Raw genomic sequence first — 22,004 nt, forward strand, 5'->3', positions numbered from 1 at the left:
CAACCCAACCATAAAAAAACCCCAAACACCTGAATAAAGGTATTGTGGATAAGCTCTCTCTTGTCCTCGTTTCTCTCCCAGCTTACTAGCTACCAGACAGAACCCCAGGCAACATTATTCATGTAGGTCTATCAAAGACATGGGGTTACTCACACATAACATTAATTTTCAAAAATAAATATTCGTAACTAAGCTCACACGAAACACCAGCCAAAGGAATGCCTATCAGATGAACAATATCTGAAACCGGCTTCAGAGAGATCAAGCTGGGGCACCTACTCTAAGTCTTCCTTTGTTGAAAGTCTATTGAATAATGTATTAAAACACTATTCAGGTGTCTCAACAGATGTCTCTTGAATGTGATTACTTGTCTCAGGAATTACTTACTTGGATCCTAATTATAATAATATACTAATGCAATTTATCGGAAAATTATTTACTTTATTTAATGGTGGAATGACTGAAATATTTAAAAACACAGAGTCTAAATCAATGCCTTTAGAAGTCTCTGAAACTCTTCCCAGAAATTCAATGAGGATTTCAATATATCCAGAGTTTATTCCTGGAAAAAGGAAGCAATGAGTACAATTCATATATGAAAATTTTTGATGCGAAATGTATCTTGCTGATTCTTCACAAATAACTTCAGCCAGATTCAGGGGCTGAGACTCTGTGAAGGAGCCTGAAGGACCGACTGCTTAAAGAAAAGAACAGAACTGCATCCCCAAAAGTACTGGCCGTCTCCTGTCGCATTGAATTACATATATTCATTAGAATATGATGAGGCTGCCAAGATTATCTTCATGGGATGGAGATGACCTTATCACTCGCTCTGGAGATGGTGAATAGTAAAAGCGAGTAGGTAATGGGATAGCCTCTATCTCATGGAGACAAATTCAGTGTTGTTGGTGGTTTTGTCATATTTGCCATGTTTCTTATACTGCCACTCTTCTTCTGAGCTGCCTAGCCATTAATCTCCATCCCCTCTGACCTGGTCTTTCAGCTCTCTTGGTTACCCTAGCTGGGATTCCCAATGTTCTCTCTCTTTTGGCTTTCCCTGACCTGCATTTCAGCAAACGAAGACACTGGAACAGAGAGAAAAGATCTAACACTGCACACAATATACATGTTTAAATAGATTAATGTAATGCCCATCATGTAACTTTATATTTCTTGTTCTCTGACAAATGGAGCAGAGCAAAGCAGCAACATTGTCTTTCATGTTTAGAGCAGTTGCATGCCGAAGTTCTCTTTGCTTGAAGCTTTGAACAAACTGTTTGGCTTGGTTTTGTAGGTCCAATTTAGCATTAACATAAACGATGATTAAATCGCATGCCATAGAATAGCTTCTCATCTCAGATACAGTGTAGACTGCAACGACAGGCATGAAAATACAGTGGTGGAGAGCGGGTGTGGAAGAGGAATGGGCCTCAACTCTAAATAAGCAGACATGAATATAGTCATGAAACTTTAATGCAACTTACTGACTCGGAGCTCAGCAAGCAAAACCAGGGTCATTAATAATGTGTATTCTGTGAAGCCTAATTCAACTTCTAATTTCTTAAATTTCTGCGGAAGCCTGCTCATTTTGGGCTGACTGTAGCCCTGCAAGAGCTCACATAACACAAGCATAAGCATGCATGTACTTAGAGCGGTCAGCTTTGTGTCACACGTGGTTTTGGTTGCTTTTCCTACCATGCCCTGTAGCATACACCACGCATCACGGCAGGAAAGCTACATAAATTTTGTATGCTCAGTGAAGAGAAGACACTTCACCATTTACAATCAATTTATCATCAACTTATACGTGACATACAGCTACGCACTGATTTCATCCCCAGACTATGAGCCAGTTTATCACAGTTGGGCCCCTTTAATTCAGCCAAGCTTAACTGAATTTGGACTATGAATTTGCACATGTGTAAAGCTTGAGCAGACAGTGTGACCTTATGAATTCATACACATGAGAATGGTAATACAAATGCCAAACTTTTCTGTGAGTCCTCATTTTTGCTGTAGTAGCTATGCTGGGATGTTTTTATTCTGTACTGTGGACTGCAAGGAGATTCATCTGTATTTGTCTGACGTTATCGTAGGCAGCCACCATTCTGATTAGTTGTACAGACAGGGGCAGCAGTGGAAGTGTGATGTTTTACTTCTGCTGCTTGTAGGTGATTAAATTGTTTTCCATAAAGTTCTATTGTACGCGAGTAATGCTGATAACTGGTTGATGTATGAGGTACAACTACCTCTCTCAAAGGGCAAAGAAGCTCTTGGGTTCTGGTCTGTAAATCCCATTTACGGTAGCGGCAGTAAGCACCCTGCTGAGGCAGCACGGGAAATAGATACCTGGACGACACAAACGTCAAAGATGTAAAACCAGCACATTACCGCCTGGAACTGCAAGGGTCACCGCAGAGAGGGCATTTTTCACACGTTTGGCCTGAAGCCCCCGGGTGGGTGCAAGCGCACGACCCGCAGACGCATTCGCCTCTGCCACTGCACAGCGTCCCATCCTCAGCAGTGCAAGCGCTGGTGTCAGTCGTGCAATTACAGTATTCACCAGTCCATCCGCTGTGGCACAGGCATTCCCCACAGTCACAGTCACCGTTGCCTGCAAAAACATTTATTATACTTCAAACCGGTCTCTGAATAAGAACCTGAATGATGGCCTTTAAAATCATTCTCCTTAACAGCAGATATTTTCCACTCTCCAACTCTTCCCACTCTTAAACATCCTTCTTCCTCCCCCAACATTTTCAGATTTAAGGGAGGATCAAATTTTCGCTTAGGCTGGCTGTAAGCCAGAGCAGCTCCATTCTCTTCACCGGAGTCCTCCACACAGATCTTATCTCCCAACGGGGCACAACCTAATGGGTAAGTCCTCTTTCATTTATAGCAGCATAATTTCAGCCTGTCTATTCAGCACATTCTCATTGCTGGTTCCAGCCAGTTTAATGCTATTCCCATTTTTTCAATAGGATTGCTTCTGACTTACAACGGTGTAGCCCAGGTAAAAATTCTAAATACAAGTTCTCAAATTCTGGTTGTATCTCACTAAGATAAACCAAGAATCATTGAGGTTACTGGGTTAAAATTACAAAAATAACAGAATTATCCTAAAAGTGATTAGTTGAGATTAATTAATTAAGATTTTTATGCTTTGATAATCATGTCAGAGTGAAACTGTACACTGGCGCCAGTATACTTACCTAAACTTCCTTGGAGCTAAAATCACCTACAGCCATTAAGTCTGCCCCAGGGTGATGGCAGCTGATATGCTCCAGTAAAGCCATGCCAACTGAGACTAGCTACGGAGTGGTTCAAGGTGCCTCATTTTTAAATTTGAAAACAGGGTTAAAAGTTGTTTCCTGTTTTAAGTCTAAAGATCATTCAGAAATAGTAAATTACACTTTATACAGAACTGATTGCGAGTGATGATGAAAATGATGATTCAAGATGATGAAAATGTAGATTCACAAGCTGATAGCTAAGAATGAGACAATAAAGCTCTAAAATGCAGACACTAGAAATAGCATCAAGGGATGGATGGTACCTCCACACTGGAGCCCTCTGTGCCTCACACAGGAGAAGTCATCGCACTCGCAGCGTGGCCCGTACACCTTTCCGTAGAGGGATGGGTGGCAGACGCACTGCCCGCAGTAGCAGTCGCCTCTCCCGCTGCAGGAGCTCTGCTCTGCCGAGCCCTTGCAGGAGCTGGTGCCCAGGGAGCTCTCGTGGCATTCGCAGTGCGGCCCCACGTACCCCGGGCTGCAGACGCACACCCCGCACTCCAGCGATCCTTTACCCTTGTTGCATTTTGGGCTGTTCTTCTCAGCCTCCGCCTGGCAGCTACAGCTGCATTGGGGATGAATTTCCATTTCCAGCGTGTCACTGAGCCCCACTGGTTTTATCACAATATGCCTTCTGGTTTTTTCACAAGAGGAGAGGCTCACAGTCACGTTGAAAGAGGCCTGGAGGAGAAAACGGCGTCTGTTCAGAGCTGCAGCACACGTAGCTCTGCAGGGTGCTCTGGAAGCACATGCAGAGGACAGAAGAAGATCATAGAATGGTTAGAGGAAGGGACCTTAAAGACCATCTTTAAGGGGGTTGGAACTAGATGATCTTTAAGGTCCCTTCCAACCCGAACCATTCTGTGTTTCTATGATCTAGTTCCAACCCCCCTGCCCTGGGCAGGGACACCTCCCACTAGACCAGGCTGCTCAAAGCCCCATCCAGCCTGGCCTTGAACACTTCCAGGGATGGGGCAGCCACAACTTCTCTGGGCAACCTCTTCCAGTGTCTCACCACCCTCACAGTAAAGAATTTCTTCCTAATATCTAATCCTACTTTTTTTGTAACTTTTTTGGAGGAAGATTATTTAATAAAGAGCAAACTCTCTACCTTGGTGTCCTAAATTCACTGGACTTCATGTCTTTTGGGAATTTGTTCTTTACTTACCGTGTCTCCCACTTTCACATGAGAGCATTTCCTCTGACGTGGAAAAAGGGTCCCATTGTTACAGATGGCTGTGAAAGAGAGATTGAGACCTTCCGTGTCTCCCAAAACCTCCAGCTCCACCTCAGACCTCAGCTCCTAAAAGAAAACAGGCGTGAGATGAATGGAATGATAACACTACCAAGTACTGCTAATGCTCCACGTTTGTGTGACACGGATTGTAACTTATTCCAACCTAAATGGGAGTAAATTCATGGGTTTAGCACTTTATTTACAGACTTCTGTATTGAAAGAAAAATGGAGAACAGGCAAAACAAAGAAAGTGCCGACAGAACCGGCTTTCAGTGGAAAGCAATGGTGGTATCAGTTTAATATCCGCTATCACAGGGCTTATTTCCTGCCCTTGCGGGAGAATAAATTCAGTCTTTTATTAAATCATCTTTCATCGCTAAGTGCTCTGCTGACTGATACAGGTTTTCCTTTAGCTCTGGTCTTACCAAGGAACAGATTTGTGTCCCTGACTGTATTGCTCACACTGGGCTCTTCCTGATTAACCAGCCTGTGGCAATATTGCTCCCCGTTTATCTCTGCTGGTAGAATCAAACCTCACAGTTTCTCTCACGGCAGGGCAGGCGTTGAGCCCACTTCTGCCCCAGTGCGGGGCCTTCATGACTGAGCTTGATATTGCCAGGGCCAGAGCCAGGGCCAGAGCCGAGTCCCACAGTGAGCTCCTGCAGCCAGGGGCCTCGCTCCATTCTTTTCTTCTCCCGGTGGAAATTCCTGCTTCATGAGCTGTCGGTTCTCTTTCAAGTTGCATACAGCAACATACCGATTTCTTAAATCAATTTGTTCAATCAAACTTTCCTTTCTTAAGCGAAAAACTTACTTCCTGAACTCTCTCACACCCAGGGTTTTATATTTAACTCTCTAAAATATTTTATAGCAACTGCGCTTACACAACTTATCCTTAATCCAAAGCCTATGGCAGACCATAAGGAAATTCCCTATGACTTCATCGGATTGTGGATCCAGTAAATGGAAATTTTCAAAAGTACCTTAGCAATCGCTGAGCACAAGTCTCACCGACTTGCCTTCATGCTCTTACGAGCTTAATTGCTTTACAAAATACCCCCTGCACTTCAACCAGAGCATGAGCACTTGCTGACCTTACTTCAGTGAGTCATTCCAGTAAAGTCACCAGGATGACTCACTGGAGTAAAGGTCTGGTCGGGTAAAACCAACTAAAAGTAGAATAGGTATAAACCTGCATAGCCAGCAACTCCCCGTCCTTTGTACATGTCCTGGATTCCCTGGAAATTTGTCTTAGCATTGTGTTTGGTGGGGTATTTTTAACGTCTTTTCATTTGTAAAACCTTGTCAGTAAACCAAAGCACTTCCAGAAAGAACGGCAACATGTCGTGCAAGATGCATTCAGGCAACACCCAGAAGCCTTCCCAGCAGACAGCCAGAGCAGTGAAACTGCACTGGGCACCAGGTTGGTAACCTTGGTAGCTCTGGATGTGTCAAGTTTTCCCTTCATATTTGTTTTAGAGTTTAGGTGCTTATGTTGTTATTGAAACAATTGAGAGATTCTTAGAAAATAATTTGTTTCCAGTAGTTGGTCTCTCGCAAAAGGACAAAATATAGCAAAACTCTAGACAAAACTGTGAATGTTGGTATGCGCTAATGTGACAGGAAATATCACCAAATAGTCCCTCTTCCACCAGCTGCGAACGTACAAGGCTCAAAGGGAGTGCAACCGTGAGAGAAACTTAAATGCTGCTGAAGACCAAGTCATAATACTTTGAATCCTGGTGCCTGTCCCGGGTCATTATGAACCTGCCTTGCTGTTGTGAGCCGGCAAAATATGCACCTTACACCACTGAAAATGAACGTATAAACCGTGACAAACTCCAGCTTCTTGGATCTTAATATCTGTGAGGACTTCTAATGGTATTTTAAATCTACTAAGCTGCCTGCCCATACTTTGGGGACAAATAGCAGACAGTTTAGTGAGCTTTAAGCCATTCACAGAGAAACATTTATTGTTCAAAAATTTTCCTGAGTGAAACAACAGACAAAGCAGCGTTACAAACTTGTGCCCTGGTGTTACCTGTCCCGTTTTAATATATTATTTCTTTGGTCTTATTTCCTGGAAGTGAAAAGGTAACCAAGCACTGGAAAAAAAGAGTGGAATTCTTCTGGAATTTTAAAATCCTGGAATAACTTTAATCAAACGGCCTGATATCTGTCACCATGCAATTTAGCCTACAGCTCTGCAATACAAAGTTAAGCAGAATTCAATGTTAAACAAAGCAGGCAGAAATATGCTTACAGAAGAAAATGAATCATACTTGGAAAGAACATGAGAACTCCTTGGAACAAATATTTTGACAGCTCAGACTTTCTTAACTTGCTTACTTCCTCTCTGAAGCTTTTAGACAGCAACACATGGTGAATGGTATTAGCAAACCTTGTGTTTGTACAGCAAGCAAAGACTCAAAAGCACTTTAAAAGCATTAAAAGATTTAGCCTAACTCTACACTTGGGTGGCAAATAGTTATTTATTCCTTTCTTGTGGGTAAAGAAACAGAGATACCGGGCATTGAATTACACTGCTCGGAGTAACATGAAAGGGTTGTGGCAAAAGCAGAGTTAGATCTTCTGTTTTGCGTGTGATTTTTAACCCTCATTTCCCCCTTCCCAGTGCAAAAAAATTCAGATGACTTCACTTATAAGGTGGTTTTCAGTGTTTCCTACTTGGAAGATTTTCAATCATGAAGCAATAAAGTGGGCCCCGGGAAATGCTGAGTGTGCTACGTGTTGCTGCTTGTATACTTTGTACATCTTGAAATACATGTGGGATTTTAAGAACCGATGAGTAACTCTGGTGCGTGGTCCAGACATGATGTGCCTGAACGAGGACACGACGAGGTATGGCCCCAAGGCAGGAGCACCGTTCCTGCAGCAGCCTTCCTGCTGCTGTGGGATGGGAGCGAGGACCCAGCTCAGAGCCCCCTCCAAACCCTGCACCCAGCACGGCTGAACCCGAGACCAGCCGAAACAACTCAGGAGCTGCACCAGGATCACCACTGACAGCTCTGGGAGATGATCTGCTCAGCACGCAGCAGCTAAAAAGCCAACAATGTCCTGGGTGTCATGAGCAAGGATGCTGAGAATAAGACAGAGGGCATCGTTTTGCCTCTGTATAAACCTTAGTGTGCCCTGTCTTGCGTACTGCAAGTTCTTCTGGTCTCCACAGCTCAGGAAGGACTCATTGCAGTCAGGGAGAGTAAAGAGAAGGTCAGCTAAAGTCACCAAGGGGATGGAACAGCTGAGCAGAGACTTAAAAGGCTGGAATTGTCCAACTTGGAGAGAAGGTTGAGGGGTGGAAGGTGTCTGAGTGATAAAATATTATGAAATCATAAAGACATGAAGATAAGGTGAAGGTGGAGCTGTTATTCCCCGAACCCTGCAACACCAGAACTAAGGTGCACTCAGTGAAACTTCAAAGCACAGGGAGTAGTTTAAAATATGAAAAAGAAAAATGTATCTTGACACAAATTCCTTTTTGAGGCAGGAGGCAATGGAGACTGAAAATATCAGCAAGTCCAAAAAGGAGAGTGGAAAAAAAAATAAATGTAGACAACAGGTAACCCTAGGGGGAAGAGGCGAGGATGCACTCTCCACCTTTCCAGTGTTCCAGCAAGGCAGAAGATGTCGTGACACTGCAATTAGAGGAAGAACCGTTCTGCACTTAACACAATGTTGCAGCAAAGGCAGCAGGACACGGCACTGGGACAATTATTTTTTGTTTTTCCGTTACTCACTGGACAACAAAATGGTATTTCAGCTGTTAAATGTAGGAACCTCTGCCTGTACGTTAGAGTGCCAGCCTCAAGAAGTCCTGATAGGAACCAGATGTGACTAGCAACAGGTCAGACTCCAGAAGAGAAATCCTGGTGCCACCGAATAGTTAGCAATATCTTTGCTCATGTAAAAATTTTGCCTCGTATTTATTAAGATGTGTAGACTCCCAAGATTAACCTTAAAGTTCTTTGCTTATTTAATTTTCCATAGGATAGACAATCTTCTGGTACCTTGTATTTCATTTAAAAAACTGTAACTCACCAATTGTATTGCTCTCATAAGAGTTATCAGAGTTAAAAGAATTAGGTTTGCCTTCCTGTCATCAAAATGAAAATAATTTCTGGCATAATGATGATCATCTCATTCAGGTGATACAAGGAAGAGCAGAAAAAAAAATAGGGAAAGAAAGAGAAGCTCTTTGCAAAGAGTTATTTGGCATTGTAGCCAACTGGTAGAGCAGGTTTTTAACAAAAAGGGGCTGAGACGGAAGAGAGAAATCTATGGTATATCAGCATATATGTAAATTGATATATCTGTGTGAAGACATGTAAAACTGTCTAAAAACATTCCCCTGACAGAAGAGAACCAGGCAGCCAGGATGCATTTTACAAATGAAGCTCTGAAAAACAGTGCTGTGTTTATCTTAGTGCCATCTTCACAGTATTTCTTGGTATTATCTCAGCAAACCCATTCAAGTCTTGGTATTATCTACACAAACCCATTTCATCTCCTGCGTTCTGCATTTTAAAAAACTCAGAACAGCCTCACAGGGGCAGCATCAAGTTGCTAAAGCAGAGAAGAGCACTGAGCACAAGATTTTTGGGGGGCTTTTTTTTGCCCAGATATTCCTGCAGAGCAACTGTACGTCTGCTCCGGTGACAGCTACGGATGGGAAGAGGGTTGGGTCCCTGTCGAGGTATTGAACGGGAAGACCTGAATACCTGTATTAAAGAAGACTTAAGAGTAGGTATGAAATACGGGACTATGAAGAAGGGAAGACAGATGAGGCACTGCTGTGAATTTAGCATTCCAGCAGAACTAAGGAATGACAGAAGGTTATAGGAATTTTGTTTCTGTGCTCACTTCATCCTCACAGTGAACAATGCTTTTCCTCTTAAGGTCAGCACCTAAGCATAAAAAGTGATGTTCTTGTAGTCAGTGCAGTAGAAGAATCAAAGACACTTGTTTTTACCAAACTGCAATAAAATATAAACATGCAGGAAGAAAACACCTTACCTGATAAGCAGCAATGATCAACTGGAGAATATTTCCAGAATCCTTCTGTAGTCGTCCAACCGTAGCTCCAGGAATAAGCTTTGCATAGTTCTGGGGGAAAAAAAAAAAATTAAAAAAAAATAAAACATGAAAAAAGACTAGGTGACATGGTAGGTGACAAGGAGTCACCATCTGAAGAAGAACGAAATATATTGGAGCCAACTAAAACAAATAATAGTGACATTTTCAGATGTTCAGATGATTGCAGATTCAATGACACACGTCCTGTTAAAAAAGTCCCATGGAGAAGCGCTAGTTTCACTGCAAATGAACGGGACATATATCGCTAAATCACTTCCGTGTGCTTGCAAGTTTGATACTGTAGTATTTTTCAGCTATAATTTTTCAAATTTAGAATAAAGATACATTCTGTCAACGTTTGTGTTTTCTTCTAATAAAAATAACCCAAACCAGATTCAGCTGCTCTACTGTTGTACTATTCGAGGGTCTTGGGCCATACATTCAATAACAGCAGTCACTTTTTTATCTTTGCAAGCAACTGAGCACCTTGAATTCCCGGTTAGTGAGGGCACAGAAGTTAAAAAGTTTAAACTATGGGCCACAAGAACTTCTAACAAATGCCCTTAAAAAAATGCTGCTGGTTTATGATTGATGTGACACCCCACATGCATCCCAGTGGTCTGCGGATATGACTGATTGTATGTTGACTTTACGTTAATAACATAGTGCCAATTTAACAATTGATTTCAGCGATAAGTTTTCTTTTCTTTTTGCACTAAATTGCATCGTGACACTAACGTGACATCTAGCAGCTAGACTTTGAATATGCTCAATTCAAATATATCTTTCCTGATGGCTAGGTACATGAACTTCTTTTGCTTGTGCCCATGCCTGTGAAAAATTATAAGTGTTCATCATTAAAAATATAAAAAACATAAAAAAGCCTGATCTGAGCATTCCTGACTCCAGACCCTTGGGCAGATGAACTGACAGCGTCCTCCTCAGACGTCAGCCATTGAGGGAAGAGAGTTGGCCCTTTGATCCCAATCCGTATGTTCCTGACTCCATCTGTGGAATCCCGTTCCCACCCGTTGCTGAGTCCAGTCTGGGACTTCCCCAGTGCCTGCCGGTGACATCATCCTGGGAGCTTAATACCATTTTGCATATACTGTATCTTTTTCATTATTTTCCTTTTTACCTTATTATTAATATTTCATTAAAGTAGTTTAGTTTCTTCTAAACTCGTAAATCTCTTTATCTCTCCTGTCCCTCTCTGTGCACGAGAGGCTGGAGGGGAGCATCTGTCGCTGGCCATTGGCCGATTTGGCCAAAACCATGACAATTGTAACATTCATTTTCCTTTGCAATGTATCGTATCAATGCTGTTATTTTAATAAAAAAAAAAAATAATCCAGAGTGCTATTAATAAATATGGATAATTTGATACCCTTATATCCCTCTTATACTTTATGTCTCCAAAAGCCCTGTGATTACTTTGTATATTATGTATGGAATACTTATCATTCATTAGATTTCTAAAGCGCTATTGTAAATCAGTGGGATTAACTGCATTTTGTGTTACAGCTGGTGACTGCGCATTCCTGACTTCTCCTGTGATTAGGGCTCTCTCAAGGATTCTTAGAATATTGAAACTCTGCATTTTGTACCCTTGGACTTTTCAGGAGATAACTATAAGAAAAGACGATAAACCTGGAATTTGAAGTATAGCATCCTTTAATCTGTGGTATGCAAAACAAACAGCAGGGATGTACTGTTCTGAAGACTTCGTTTTATCTTTCCTCTTTGAACAAAACTTTTCTGCATGGTGATACAAGGATGACTTTGCGGTCTAAGTGTGTATCTCCAGTCCATTCGTTAAACCCTGCCTTTTAGCACATATTTCTGTTTAATTATTAACAAGGTGAGGCAGACCAATGCCTTCAGAGTCCTACTGTCATAAAACTACCCGAAGGATGTCATGGAATTTATTCTTTTAGCAAATATTCGTCAAAAGATGAACTTCCTTTTTATGGAGTTACTCTGATTCATACTAGCATGTGAAATTTGAGAATTATGCATTTGAGTTCAGTGGCGTCATGTCTGACTTTTAGCAGTGTAAGTGGCAGAAGAATTTTCATCATAAATAGAATGTCAGGCCAAATTCATAAAAATAATTTGAAATTCTGTACAAGTGTGGAGATTAGAGTATTGTAAATTCAATTTTCAGCAGTGAAATACAATCTGAAAAAAAAAAACAAATTTCAAGCCGCATTCTCCTGTGATATAAAGAGAAATAATTTCTCCAAAAAAGAGCAATTTCTGTTTCAAAAGAAGTGGTGCTTAGTCAGGATTATAGAGGGAGTCTATTCCCTCATCTAAGTTGGAATAAATTTTTAAAGAATTCTGCTTGAAAACAGATAATATTAACAGTAATAATAACAACTGCTTCATGAAACATTGAAGACTGGTGTTTTCTTTTATACCAAAGTAGGATTTACACAATTTGTCAAAATAACATTATTTTTGCAATATTCACAGATGCTTTTTGAGTGAATACCTTTTCTAGAATAAAAACATTCCCCGCTGCTTTGGTAAGACTCAGCTGGGACTAATGATGCAAAAAGTTAGACATATATGAATATATTTTAAAAGACTGGGGGGCAGGGGGTGGAGATAATAATCCTTTTTCAAATAGTCTCAAATTATCAGGGCTCAGTGTAAGGAATTTCCTCTCCTCTTTTGCATTGAATTTTGAGTGGCCTTATAAATGTCTCCATGTGACTGCTTTTAAAGTTCTTGTGGTCAGGGAGAGCATCAGACCTAAATCTCCCCCCTCTTTTAGATTGCTCTTGGTAGCTCTTTGGTTGCACGGAAGGATCAAAATGAAACCCAGCCACATTACAAGCTTGTGCAATCTGTAATATTGGTGGGTTCAGTAATAATACACACACATGCAAGTGGATAAACTGAAAATTCAGTTGAAGAGGATCAAGAATATTAAATGACTGGATTATTTTGGGCTGAATTGTTGGGGATTATACAGGGCTAGAAATATAAAATATATGTTTGACAGTCTGAACACTTAGATAGATCTAGTCTGTCTAAATAGACTAGATAATGGAATCTGTGAAGTCTATTTAAATAGGTACTTTCTAAGTCCTCCCAGTCATTGCAGTGTACGCTTCTCCCTAAGAACTGAATGATAAATGGCAGTGGTCAGTTCTGGGGTCTGATAGGATTAGAGGCTGAGGTCAAGTAGATTTGAGATGAGACTGGGGAGAGGTTTTCCACCTCAAAGGATGACTAAGTTTGGGAGGCTTTTCTGAGGCAGACTGCAGAATCTCCATCACTGAGGCTTTTAAAAAGAAGTAAAACACCAAGACAAGAGTGGTTTAATGGCAGTGCCCAAGTGCCAGTTCAGGGCCCTCTCCCAGCTCTTCCAGGCCACCCAAGCAGCGGCCTTAACACAAGAATAATTTTGTCTTGCTTTGGTCTTTTTACATTTTTAAGCATAGATACCTGATTATTTACATTTATATTACAAATTTGAATCACACAGGTGAAAACATGCCACTACTGGCCTATTGGCAGGTCCTACATGTCCTGGAAAGTACACTGTAGTGTGGAAAATCTCCAGCGAGACTTATGTATGATTTTTGCACTTGCTCTGACTGATTTTCCACATCCACCATAACAACTATAACTGTCCAAATAAGCAACAGAAAGCAGTATTGAAAAGATGAAAGCAGCAGATAGAATATATTGAATGGGATTACTCTATACCCTACAAGATAGAACATAATTGTACTCTTTTTTTTCCCCTAACACACAAAGTAACAAGAACAAACCATTCCCCAGTTGGGTTAACAATGGCTGGCATTTTTTATTAGCTATAAATCTTCGTTTAGTGTTCCCAGTGTACAAAGGGTGCCACTTGATAACTTTGGTGCTGGTATAACAGGGACACAGGGATACTGAAATAGAAACCCCCTGATAAGAGCACTGTTGGACAACTCTGAGGGTGACCGCCAACAATTTCCAAGGGAAAATATAATGCCATCAGTAAGACAAAAGTTTTTTTGGACAAGGCTCTGTAAATCAAAGAGATACTTCCAAACTACCTCCTAGAACAGCCCTTATTCATGCATCTCCTGTTAAAATCAGGGAAAAAATTTCACTTGTCATTAATTAGGCCCCTATTAAGACATTGTTGAGCAATAATGAGATTTAGTAGAAGTTTTTTAATGTACAAAGTTCAACTAATCTAGGCTATGACAGCATTTCTAAATGATTGACTTCTACTATTGCTGATCTAAATTATCTTCCCAGCAGCAGGACTGTAGAGAAAAGGAAATAAGAAGTGCCAATATCCTTCTTATTTTATCTTAGCGGGCTTTTGCTCACATTCACTGCAAAAAGCAGTTAAGCAGCCGTTGGGGGCTTCGCCTCAGCTCACAGCTGGAACACCAACAGGCCAAAAGCAGCACGAGGCTTCAGGAGGGCTGGTATCAGTGGAGTCTGAAAACTCCTGCCTGCACAGACGACTAATGGAGCTGCAGGCATGAATGATACTCAGTTTATTAAAAGTATGGATTTTGCATATCCATAACCACTGCTCCTCTGCTCTCCCCTCTCTCCTGGCCGCCATTTCCCAGGACATGATTTCCTAGAGCAGGAAATTACTTGACAGAACGGGATTCTGCAAATCCTAATGTCAAAAATTCCTGCAATAAGGTGTTTTCCCTTAGTGGACATGAGGAACGATACATGAGGGAAGATAGATTTTGTCTATCATTTTTTTAATTTTTAATCTTGCCACTGCTTTCCTATTTGTCTCATTGGAAAGAGACCAGAAACAAAGACAAATTAATAAAACTCTCAGGTCAGCTGAAAAAACGCACGATTATCTCGGACTTGAGCATGAAGATGAATGTATTTTTCAAAATATATTCTTGTCTTATAAACGTAGGAACAGGCTCAACTGTCCCTCTCTAAGCTTATAAAAGACAAAAGGGCTAATCATAATCATTACACTGAATAGTTCAGCAATGCTTAGCTTGACAATCCTTGACCTAAAAAATTAGTGCAATTCAACTTGAAATCCAATTTAAAAGTTACCTAGGAACTACAAAATCAACACATGAAGAACTTCCTAAGTAAAAGAGCCTTTCTCTGATATATAATTTCTTATCTATTTTTATTACACAAATATCTTACAAATTCAGTCCTTAATATTAAGATTGACTGTATCAGCTGTGAAAAAGGGTCAACCTTAAAACAAATACTGGAGAACTGAACACTTCAGTTTGCTCACCTCGTATGTGTGAACTTGCTCATTCGTTACAGCAAAAATTAATAAAACATTGTTTTGCACAAGTTTGTCAATTAATTGTCCAATTGTGGGATACTCCTGCAAACAAACAGAAGAGAGCCACATCAATCCATTTTTTCCTGTGCGTCCTCTTGCTAATTATCTCCCATGAAACACACATTCAAATGATCATAATTAATACTGTATAGTATAAACTATAATTAGGCACTACATGTATACAAAATAAAAGACAGTATAGATAATTTACTCCCCTTGTTTTTGTCCCCTTGGGACACTTGGCTCAGTAGCCTCTGTGAGATAGATATGTATATATAGATAGATATATAAAATCCATAGAATAATACTGTGCCAGAGCAACTGGGTATTTGTTCTACACTTAACACTGTGGTGTATACATTCAGTATTTCTGAACACTGTATCTTAAGCTGATAAAGTTCTCCTACGTGAACAGCGTCCTACAAATTCCTGAACTCCTCCTGAATTCACACCCTTGCAGGGAACATGATTAATGCAAAATTTGCCTTCCCTGCAAAAGGAAATACCAGTCGGTCCTGTTCCGTGTGTTTTCCAGGTTAGCAGGAATAAGATTTGTGCGCTCTTTTTTCCTATCTATAATCTGTCATCATTCCGTACAAACACTGTTCGCTTTTTACTAAAATGTGCGATTACAAACAAAATAGATGACAGTAAATATCCAGATTCCCCAACTCTTACACATTTCAGTGATGAAGGTATACTTTCATTAATTTTCTAAGTTGCTCGTGTCAGTCTTCAAATTTCCGGAATGCCAGAGTTGTACAAAATTAATAGTAAATTACCAGAACTGTTGACATGGAATATTCATTATTGTGGTCCAAATGACAGTTCCCATCATTAGGAATAACAATCCCTGCCAGTTTACTGTCCATCCCAAAATGAGAATCGGCATCACTCACAAACACCAGCAAATGTAGAGAATCATTCCTCCATCCAATTTTTTCCTGTCATTTAAAATACATTCGTTTAGAAGGCTGTATTGCACTCATAACATAGAAAAGCAGCAGAAGATTTGGAGAACAGCATCTCAAAATAAATGAAGGGAATCATTTTAAAGGGAGAGTCCGAACATCTCTTTTAAGAGATGATGTTCGTTCCATTGTCTTTGGCTAACATTTTGTCTCCTTACTCCTGTGTTTAATCATGGGCTGGCCATGTTCGTGTCAATCTGCTCGCTACTCTAAATACAGTTAATCAAAAATAGTTAAAGAAAAAACAATCAAAAAACCAGACCCAGTAATTATATAGTTTTGGGTTTGTTTTTTTTTAATCCCTGGCAGTTAAAAAGAAACAGTAAAATATTGCAATATGCATGTTTAACTTGATACAGCCAAAAGTATTTTCACACAAATCTAATGGGGCTCTTGGACTGCGTTAAAAAAATCTTGAAAAATAATGATCTGCTTCTCTGAAATATAACCATGTAATACCAGAAGTGGTAATATATGGAAAAAATAATGTTATACCTAGAAGTTTCAATTACCTTGCAAACAGCTGCCTGCATAATTGCATCGAATCCTCCCTCTGGAGTGTCTATATTAGCAGAGATTCGCTGTCCTTTCACAATTTCATTGAATTTTTCAGCATCATTCGTTAGTGGCAAAACATGTTTGTATCCAAAGGTGGGTAAGCACTCGTATGGCACGCTTCTACAAGATAAGTGAGACAGCTTATGGAGAAGACATTATAGCCCCTTCCAGTACCTAAAGGGGGTCTACAGGAAAGCTGGGGAGGGACTCTTTATCACGGAGAGGAGCGATAGGATGAGGGGTAACAGTTTTAAACTGAAAGAGGGGAGATTTAGATGAGATATTAGGAAGAAATGTTTTACTGTGAGGGTGGTGAGGCACTGGAAGAGGTTGCCCAGAGAAGTTGTGGCCGCCCCATCCCTGGAAGTGTTCAAGGCCAGGCTGGATGGGGCTTTGAGCAGCCTGGTCTGGTGGGAGGTGTCCCTGCCCATGGCAGGGGGGTTGGAACGAGTTGATCTTTAAGGTCCCTTCCAACCCAAACCATTCTGTGATTCTATGGTTCTATAACACAGAGTGAAACATCACTAAAATGGCTACTTTGCAGGCCTGTCTGGATTAGTGGTTTTTGTCATGTATCTCTGCATCTGAGACAGATGTAGTGAAAAACGTAAGAGAACCATAGAGCATCCAGTGAGGTGGACAACGCAACCAGGTCTGTGTGAAGCCTGGGAAATGCCTCCTAGAGCAGAGTACTTCAGCCAGTTAACAACGCACAGTCCTTGCCGTGCTCCCTGCTGCGCCTTGTTTTCATACTCAGAAGCACATTAGGACCTGGAGTCTCTTAATGACATTCAGAGAGCACCACCAAGCTGCTGCAGTCCTGCTTCAGGCCACAGAACTTCTCCTCCACGTAGGTTAAGAAAGGGCTAGGGCAGCCTGGGTTTGGGGGATACTGCTAGGTTTTAAGAGGGAAAAACCCAGGGAAACAACAATGACGGGTAAATGAAACTGCTGTTTTGTGTTGGGCTTGAGTTTGCACCTGCTTGGTATAGCAGTGTCATAAAATTCTTATATGTATGTATATTCTAGCAAATCAAAGAAAAATACATTATTATTCTGCACAGCTGTTTGCTAACCCATTAAGCATATTTGTAACGAGCAGCAAAGGCTAAAATGCAGAATCACTCCCAGATTCCTCTCTCAAAACATTAAACCTGAACAGAATAATGATCAGAGTGTGAAACTAAAAGAAACTTAAAAGAAAAAAAGAAGCTTCCCAAACTGACTCAGCTACTGCTGGAAGGGGGCAGAGTTTCCAGCAAGGCTGCTGAACTGAATTTTTTCCTAAAGATTAATATTATGACTTAATGTTGGCATGCAAACTGAGGTAGGTATTTTCCCAGCCTACCTGCAAGGATTGTTTATTTCTTCAGCTGTGGTTTTGATAAATGGTGAAACCGGTTTTTCAACAAAAGATCCAAACCCCAGCCTGAAGTTGCTTGTCAGTTTTGACATTTCTTTGGAAAGAGTTGAACCCAGTTCTTTGATTGTATTCAGATCATCATCCATGGAGGCTGAAAGATCCATCAAGTAATAGAGATCGATTGGATAATCTTCAGTTTGGCGAACCTTGATCTGTATTGTTTCTTCATGTCCTATGAAGGTTGTGGGAAAACAGGATACATATCAGCACTTCTAAATAGAAGTTACGAGCAACACCAAGTTGTTCATAAAATTATATATGGTGAAAATTACGTAATATTTCAAATCATCAGTAGAATTAAAAAAAAAGAATTCTCTGTTAACTAAAATCTCAAACAGGAGGTTTGAAAAATTAAAAGTAGTTCCTGTCATTTTTCTAAACTGTTCTTCAGTAAAGCCGTAACCATAGATTTACGACTGGTTGCTGTAATGTAAAAATACGAGAACATGACTTTGGCGCTATGCAGCTTTAGAAAATTTAGGCAAGAAGCTAATTAAAACTAAAGATAACATACCACCTGCATTAGAAATTTGAAGCAAACCCGGGTGTACACACAGGTTTTAATCTCAGTTCCAACACTATGATATGACCTAATTGGGTGTCTCTTACGTTTCTTTATTCCAATTTCTCTCCAGGAAAAATTCACATCTCAAGGACCCCAAAGTAGGTCTGGAGTGTTTCCATAAATGTCACTGGTACCTTGTAAATCCTCAAAGCCAGATTTTATGCTGCCTCTGAGATACGCTGTTTGCCAGGCCTGCGGGGGCGAGGCACAGGAGCAGGGCTGGAGAGGTGTCGGGGGGGTCCACTCTCTCATTGCCACCTCAATGGCAAGAGAATAGAACTACTAAAAAAATATATCCGTACTTTTTTGATGTACCGAGCACTTCTGAAAGTATTTTGAAGTCAGTCCAACCTAGCTGATGAGTAAACAGACGATTTTGGACTCAACACGCGGGTTTTTTTATCTTTATCCTATCAAGATTTTTTTATAGACCATTCAGTCCGAGAAGCTTCAATATATCACATTGACTGAAAAAAAACATCCCCCATCTATGATCTGAGTGACTTACCTGGTCGTAGCCTGAGAGTTAATTTTTGAGGAGAAATCTGTGTGACATCAGAATTGTTCTTCTGGGTCGTTAGAGTTAGGGGCTTGTTTCTGTGAATTTCTACTTCTGAAATGGGAAATTCAATCGAATTCAACTGGCATCCTTTTGACAAAAGGTTTTCGGGGGTATCACACCTCCCATGAATTCCAGCCGAGTCCGTGTAATTCTAAAGCAAACAGGAGAAGGGATGGTTGAGTTAAATGTATTTACTGACCAGCCACCAGCACCTGCCTGACGAAAGGTCAATCCAATGCAGGGAACAGAAGCAAAGGTGCAAGTTAGTGCAAACTAGTGTAGAAAGAGACCTAGGTGGCACGGAAATCTAAATTTGCCCTTCATGGATCATGTCACACAGGTGTATAATTAATGTAACTTACACCGATTTGGTATCCTGGGAGAAACCGCTCTATTGTTGGGGAACGGGAATTGTGCCACTCACTGCATTTGGCTTCTCACAGTACCAGGAATGATAACACAAAGCCCCTACAAGCCCCTGGTTTTTCTATTACAGGATTACACCACGAATTCACCAATCTTTCCTAAACAGTTTTGAACTGCTGATGGAACACCATTTAAAAGAGAAGGGGGCTCACAGATAATAAACTCCTACAAATTTTGTGACAAACTGACGGTGGAGTACCCAGTGGTTTTTTTCTCACCTACTCTTTCTCCTCAACGCTCATTTAACATGTTCACTGAAGCAGGGAGCAAGTCCTTGTTACTCTGCCTGGTGCCCAAGAAGCACCAGAGCCTCCCTCCCTCGCTCCCCAGCGCCGGCGGGGCTCCCGCCATGCCCACCTCTATCTGGTTACGTTTGGCCCAGCATCCTACTTGACCTTCTCCCATCCGGAGAAAATCACAGGCCTATCAATAGCAGTTGGACAGCCCGCAGTCTGTCTTTGTTACTCATTTCAAAGCACTTGATATGTATTCCTTGCCACAACACCGCTGCAGGGCAGGTACTACCCCCGCATAGGGGTGAAGTTAATGGTTAGTTTTACAAAGAGGCTTCTGTGCCTTATTGCTATTTCCTCGAGCTATGACTAGAGTTTAGACCCTCAAAATCAGTCAGCTGCCTCCTGAACTGGAAACTGCTCTGGCCTGCAAAACTTTTGACAAAAACTTGGGTAATTCCCAGCAGAATCAGCACCGAAACATTCAATTCCTGGCTGATGGTCATGGGCCCATACCATGGGGCTGCTCTTTTCTCCTGGGTTTGGGTAAGCAACCTGGGGCTCGGCCATTAAGCCACAAATATTCTCCAAATTCAGTCACGGAAAAAGTTTCCATCCAAAGCAAAACAAAGTTACTTTAAACCCATTAAAACCAGAACTGGGACCCTTCTTTCCACCAAAACATCATCCTTCATGCCTGAAAATTACCAGGGATCTTATATCTTTTGGTGGAAGCAATGCAGAGACCCCTGATGGGAACAGTGGTTTGTTATTCGTCAGACAGAATCTGATGTCCTTGCTCAGGCAAAACTCTCAGCGACTGCTTCTTGAATACAGTGCACGTAAAAATCATGTACCACTATAAAACTTTCACAGGGAGATCCATATCACCTCCCTTAGTTACACACTTTGAGTTGCTGGCTTTTCAAAACGTGTGTGAAGAGGCAAACTCATATTTCAAATACAACTGCAAGGTGTGTTTTTGTCCTACAGAAAACAGTGGTTCCTTTGGAGGCATTTGTGTTTACCCTGTCGCTAAAGCTCCTGCTTCTTTTGCACTCCTGATGTGTTGTTCTCTGGCAAACAAGTCAATGAGTTTATGAACAAAGAAAAAAATCATTTACTGCTATGAAGTTTTCAATAGTTCCACAGGTGTTTTTTCTTAAAAAAAAAAATCAATAAATTGTGTTTCATTTTTGTTTTCTGAAAATACATGGCAGTAGTCAAAATTACGTGACCACATTTCATTTCAAGAAAATCCTGTTTTGATTGTTAAGTACAACCATAAAAACTACTGCAAACACACTAACGTGGGTGAGGTTCTTTCCCATGGTTACAATTTTTGCAAACTGCTTTGTTATTTTTTAAAAAAGTGCTGTTTGGTCTTTGTCAGCTACTACATCAAGCAGTATGTTAGTTCCATCCTAGGTACCATTTTGCTATTCAAAAAAGCAAGAAATACTTTTAACAGCAAAGGTGTAAATCAGAAACTATTACGAAAGAGACTTATTTTATTTCTCTATTATTTCTGGCGAGTTTTTAATTGTGATAGCTGAATATCTTGCTAGCATTAATGAACCGAGACCTAGAATATTTACTGTGAAATAGGGAGATATTACTCAGCATCATTTACAGGTGAAAGTTTTAAAAGCAGAGATGTTAAGTGACGTGCCTGGGGTTACACAGAAAGTCTGCAGCAGAGATATAGGAAACAAATCCAGATTTATTTTTTTTAAGCCCAATGTTTCAGCCATAACACTTACACCTAGATCGTACTAATTATAAAACTGATGCTATCATTATACTTAAAATCAACCACAGATTAATCATTTGTATGTGCAAACTGACTGCAGCACCTTCTGCTTACACTGTCTGGCTTGGCATATAGCACGTAAGATGCAGTCTGGTCCCTGACGATGTCTGGTGCTTCAGCATCAGCGCCGTGGGTGAGTCAGCCCTGAGACTGATGACCTGAGACCCTCTAATAGCACAGTTATTTCTGCCTTAGATGAGGAAGGTTGTTTATAAAAAAACCCAACCCAAACCAACAATGAATAATAGACCATAAAGTCTAGATCAAATGCCACTTTTGATCCCCAGGAAGGCTTCACTAAGCGTTGCGTGCATTACAAAACCACAGGCTGACCCAATTAAGTCAATACTTCACCACTCAGAGCTACTACAAACACTTTAAGTCTAACTTTGAAAATTTTTTTTGTATCATTTACTCTACCTCTTGAAAACACCAAGCGCAGTGTGGTCCGGAAAGCAAACAATCTTCACAAGTCACTGCGCTTTCCTGAGTACAGGTCCCTAAATTTAAATCCAAGAAGA

General features: G+C 40.8%; 1 protein-coding gene across 3 annotated transcripts in view; it reads right to left on the reverse strand.

Annotated features, from left to right (window-relative positions):
• The window catches only part of ITGB6 (integrin subunit beta 6), a 36,302-nt gene that overhangs the window by 13,344 nt on the left and 954 nt on the right, over nucleotides 1–22,004 (reverse strand). For 2 of the 3 annotated variants that reach the window (XM_063341791.1, XM_063341792.1), the window contains 10 exons: nucleotides 21,904–21,983; nucleotides 18,958–19,162; nucleotides 17,810–18,056; nucleotides 16,416–16,581; nucleotides 15,715–15,876; nucleotides 14,879–14,974; nucleotides 9,565–9,654; nucleotides 4,462–4,596; nucleotides 3,557–3,974; nucleotides 2,392–2,614 (listed from right to left, as the gene is read on the reverse strand). In XM_063341791.1, coding sequence (XP_063197861.1) covers nucleotides 2,392–2,614; nucleotides 3,557–3,974; nucleotides 4,462–4,596; nucleotides 9,565–9,654; nucleotides 14,879–14,974; nucleotides 15,715–15,876; nucleotides 16,416–16,581; nucleotides 17,810–18,056; nucleotides 18,958–19,162; nucleotides 21,904–21,983 — 1,822 coding nt within the window. The remainder of the gene's footprint in view (nucleotides 1–2,391; nucleotides 2,615–3,556; nucleotides 3,975–4,461; nucleotides 4,597–9,564; nucleotides 9,655–14,878; nucleotides 14,975–15,714; nucleotides 15,877–16,415; nucleotides 16,582–17,809; nucleotides 18,057–18,957; nucleotides 19,163–21,903; nucleotides 21,984–22,004) is intronic. The other variant, XM_063341793.1, reaches the window with a different exon arrangement.

Source organism: Chroicocephalus ridibundus, chromosome 7 (genome assembly GCF_963924245.1).
Source record: "Chroicocephalus ridibundus chromosome 7, bChrRid1.1, whole genome shotgun sequence".
Lineage (NCBI taxonomy): Eukaryota > Metazoa > Chordata > Aves > Charadriiformes > Laridae > Chroicocephalus > Chroicocephalus ridibundus.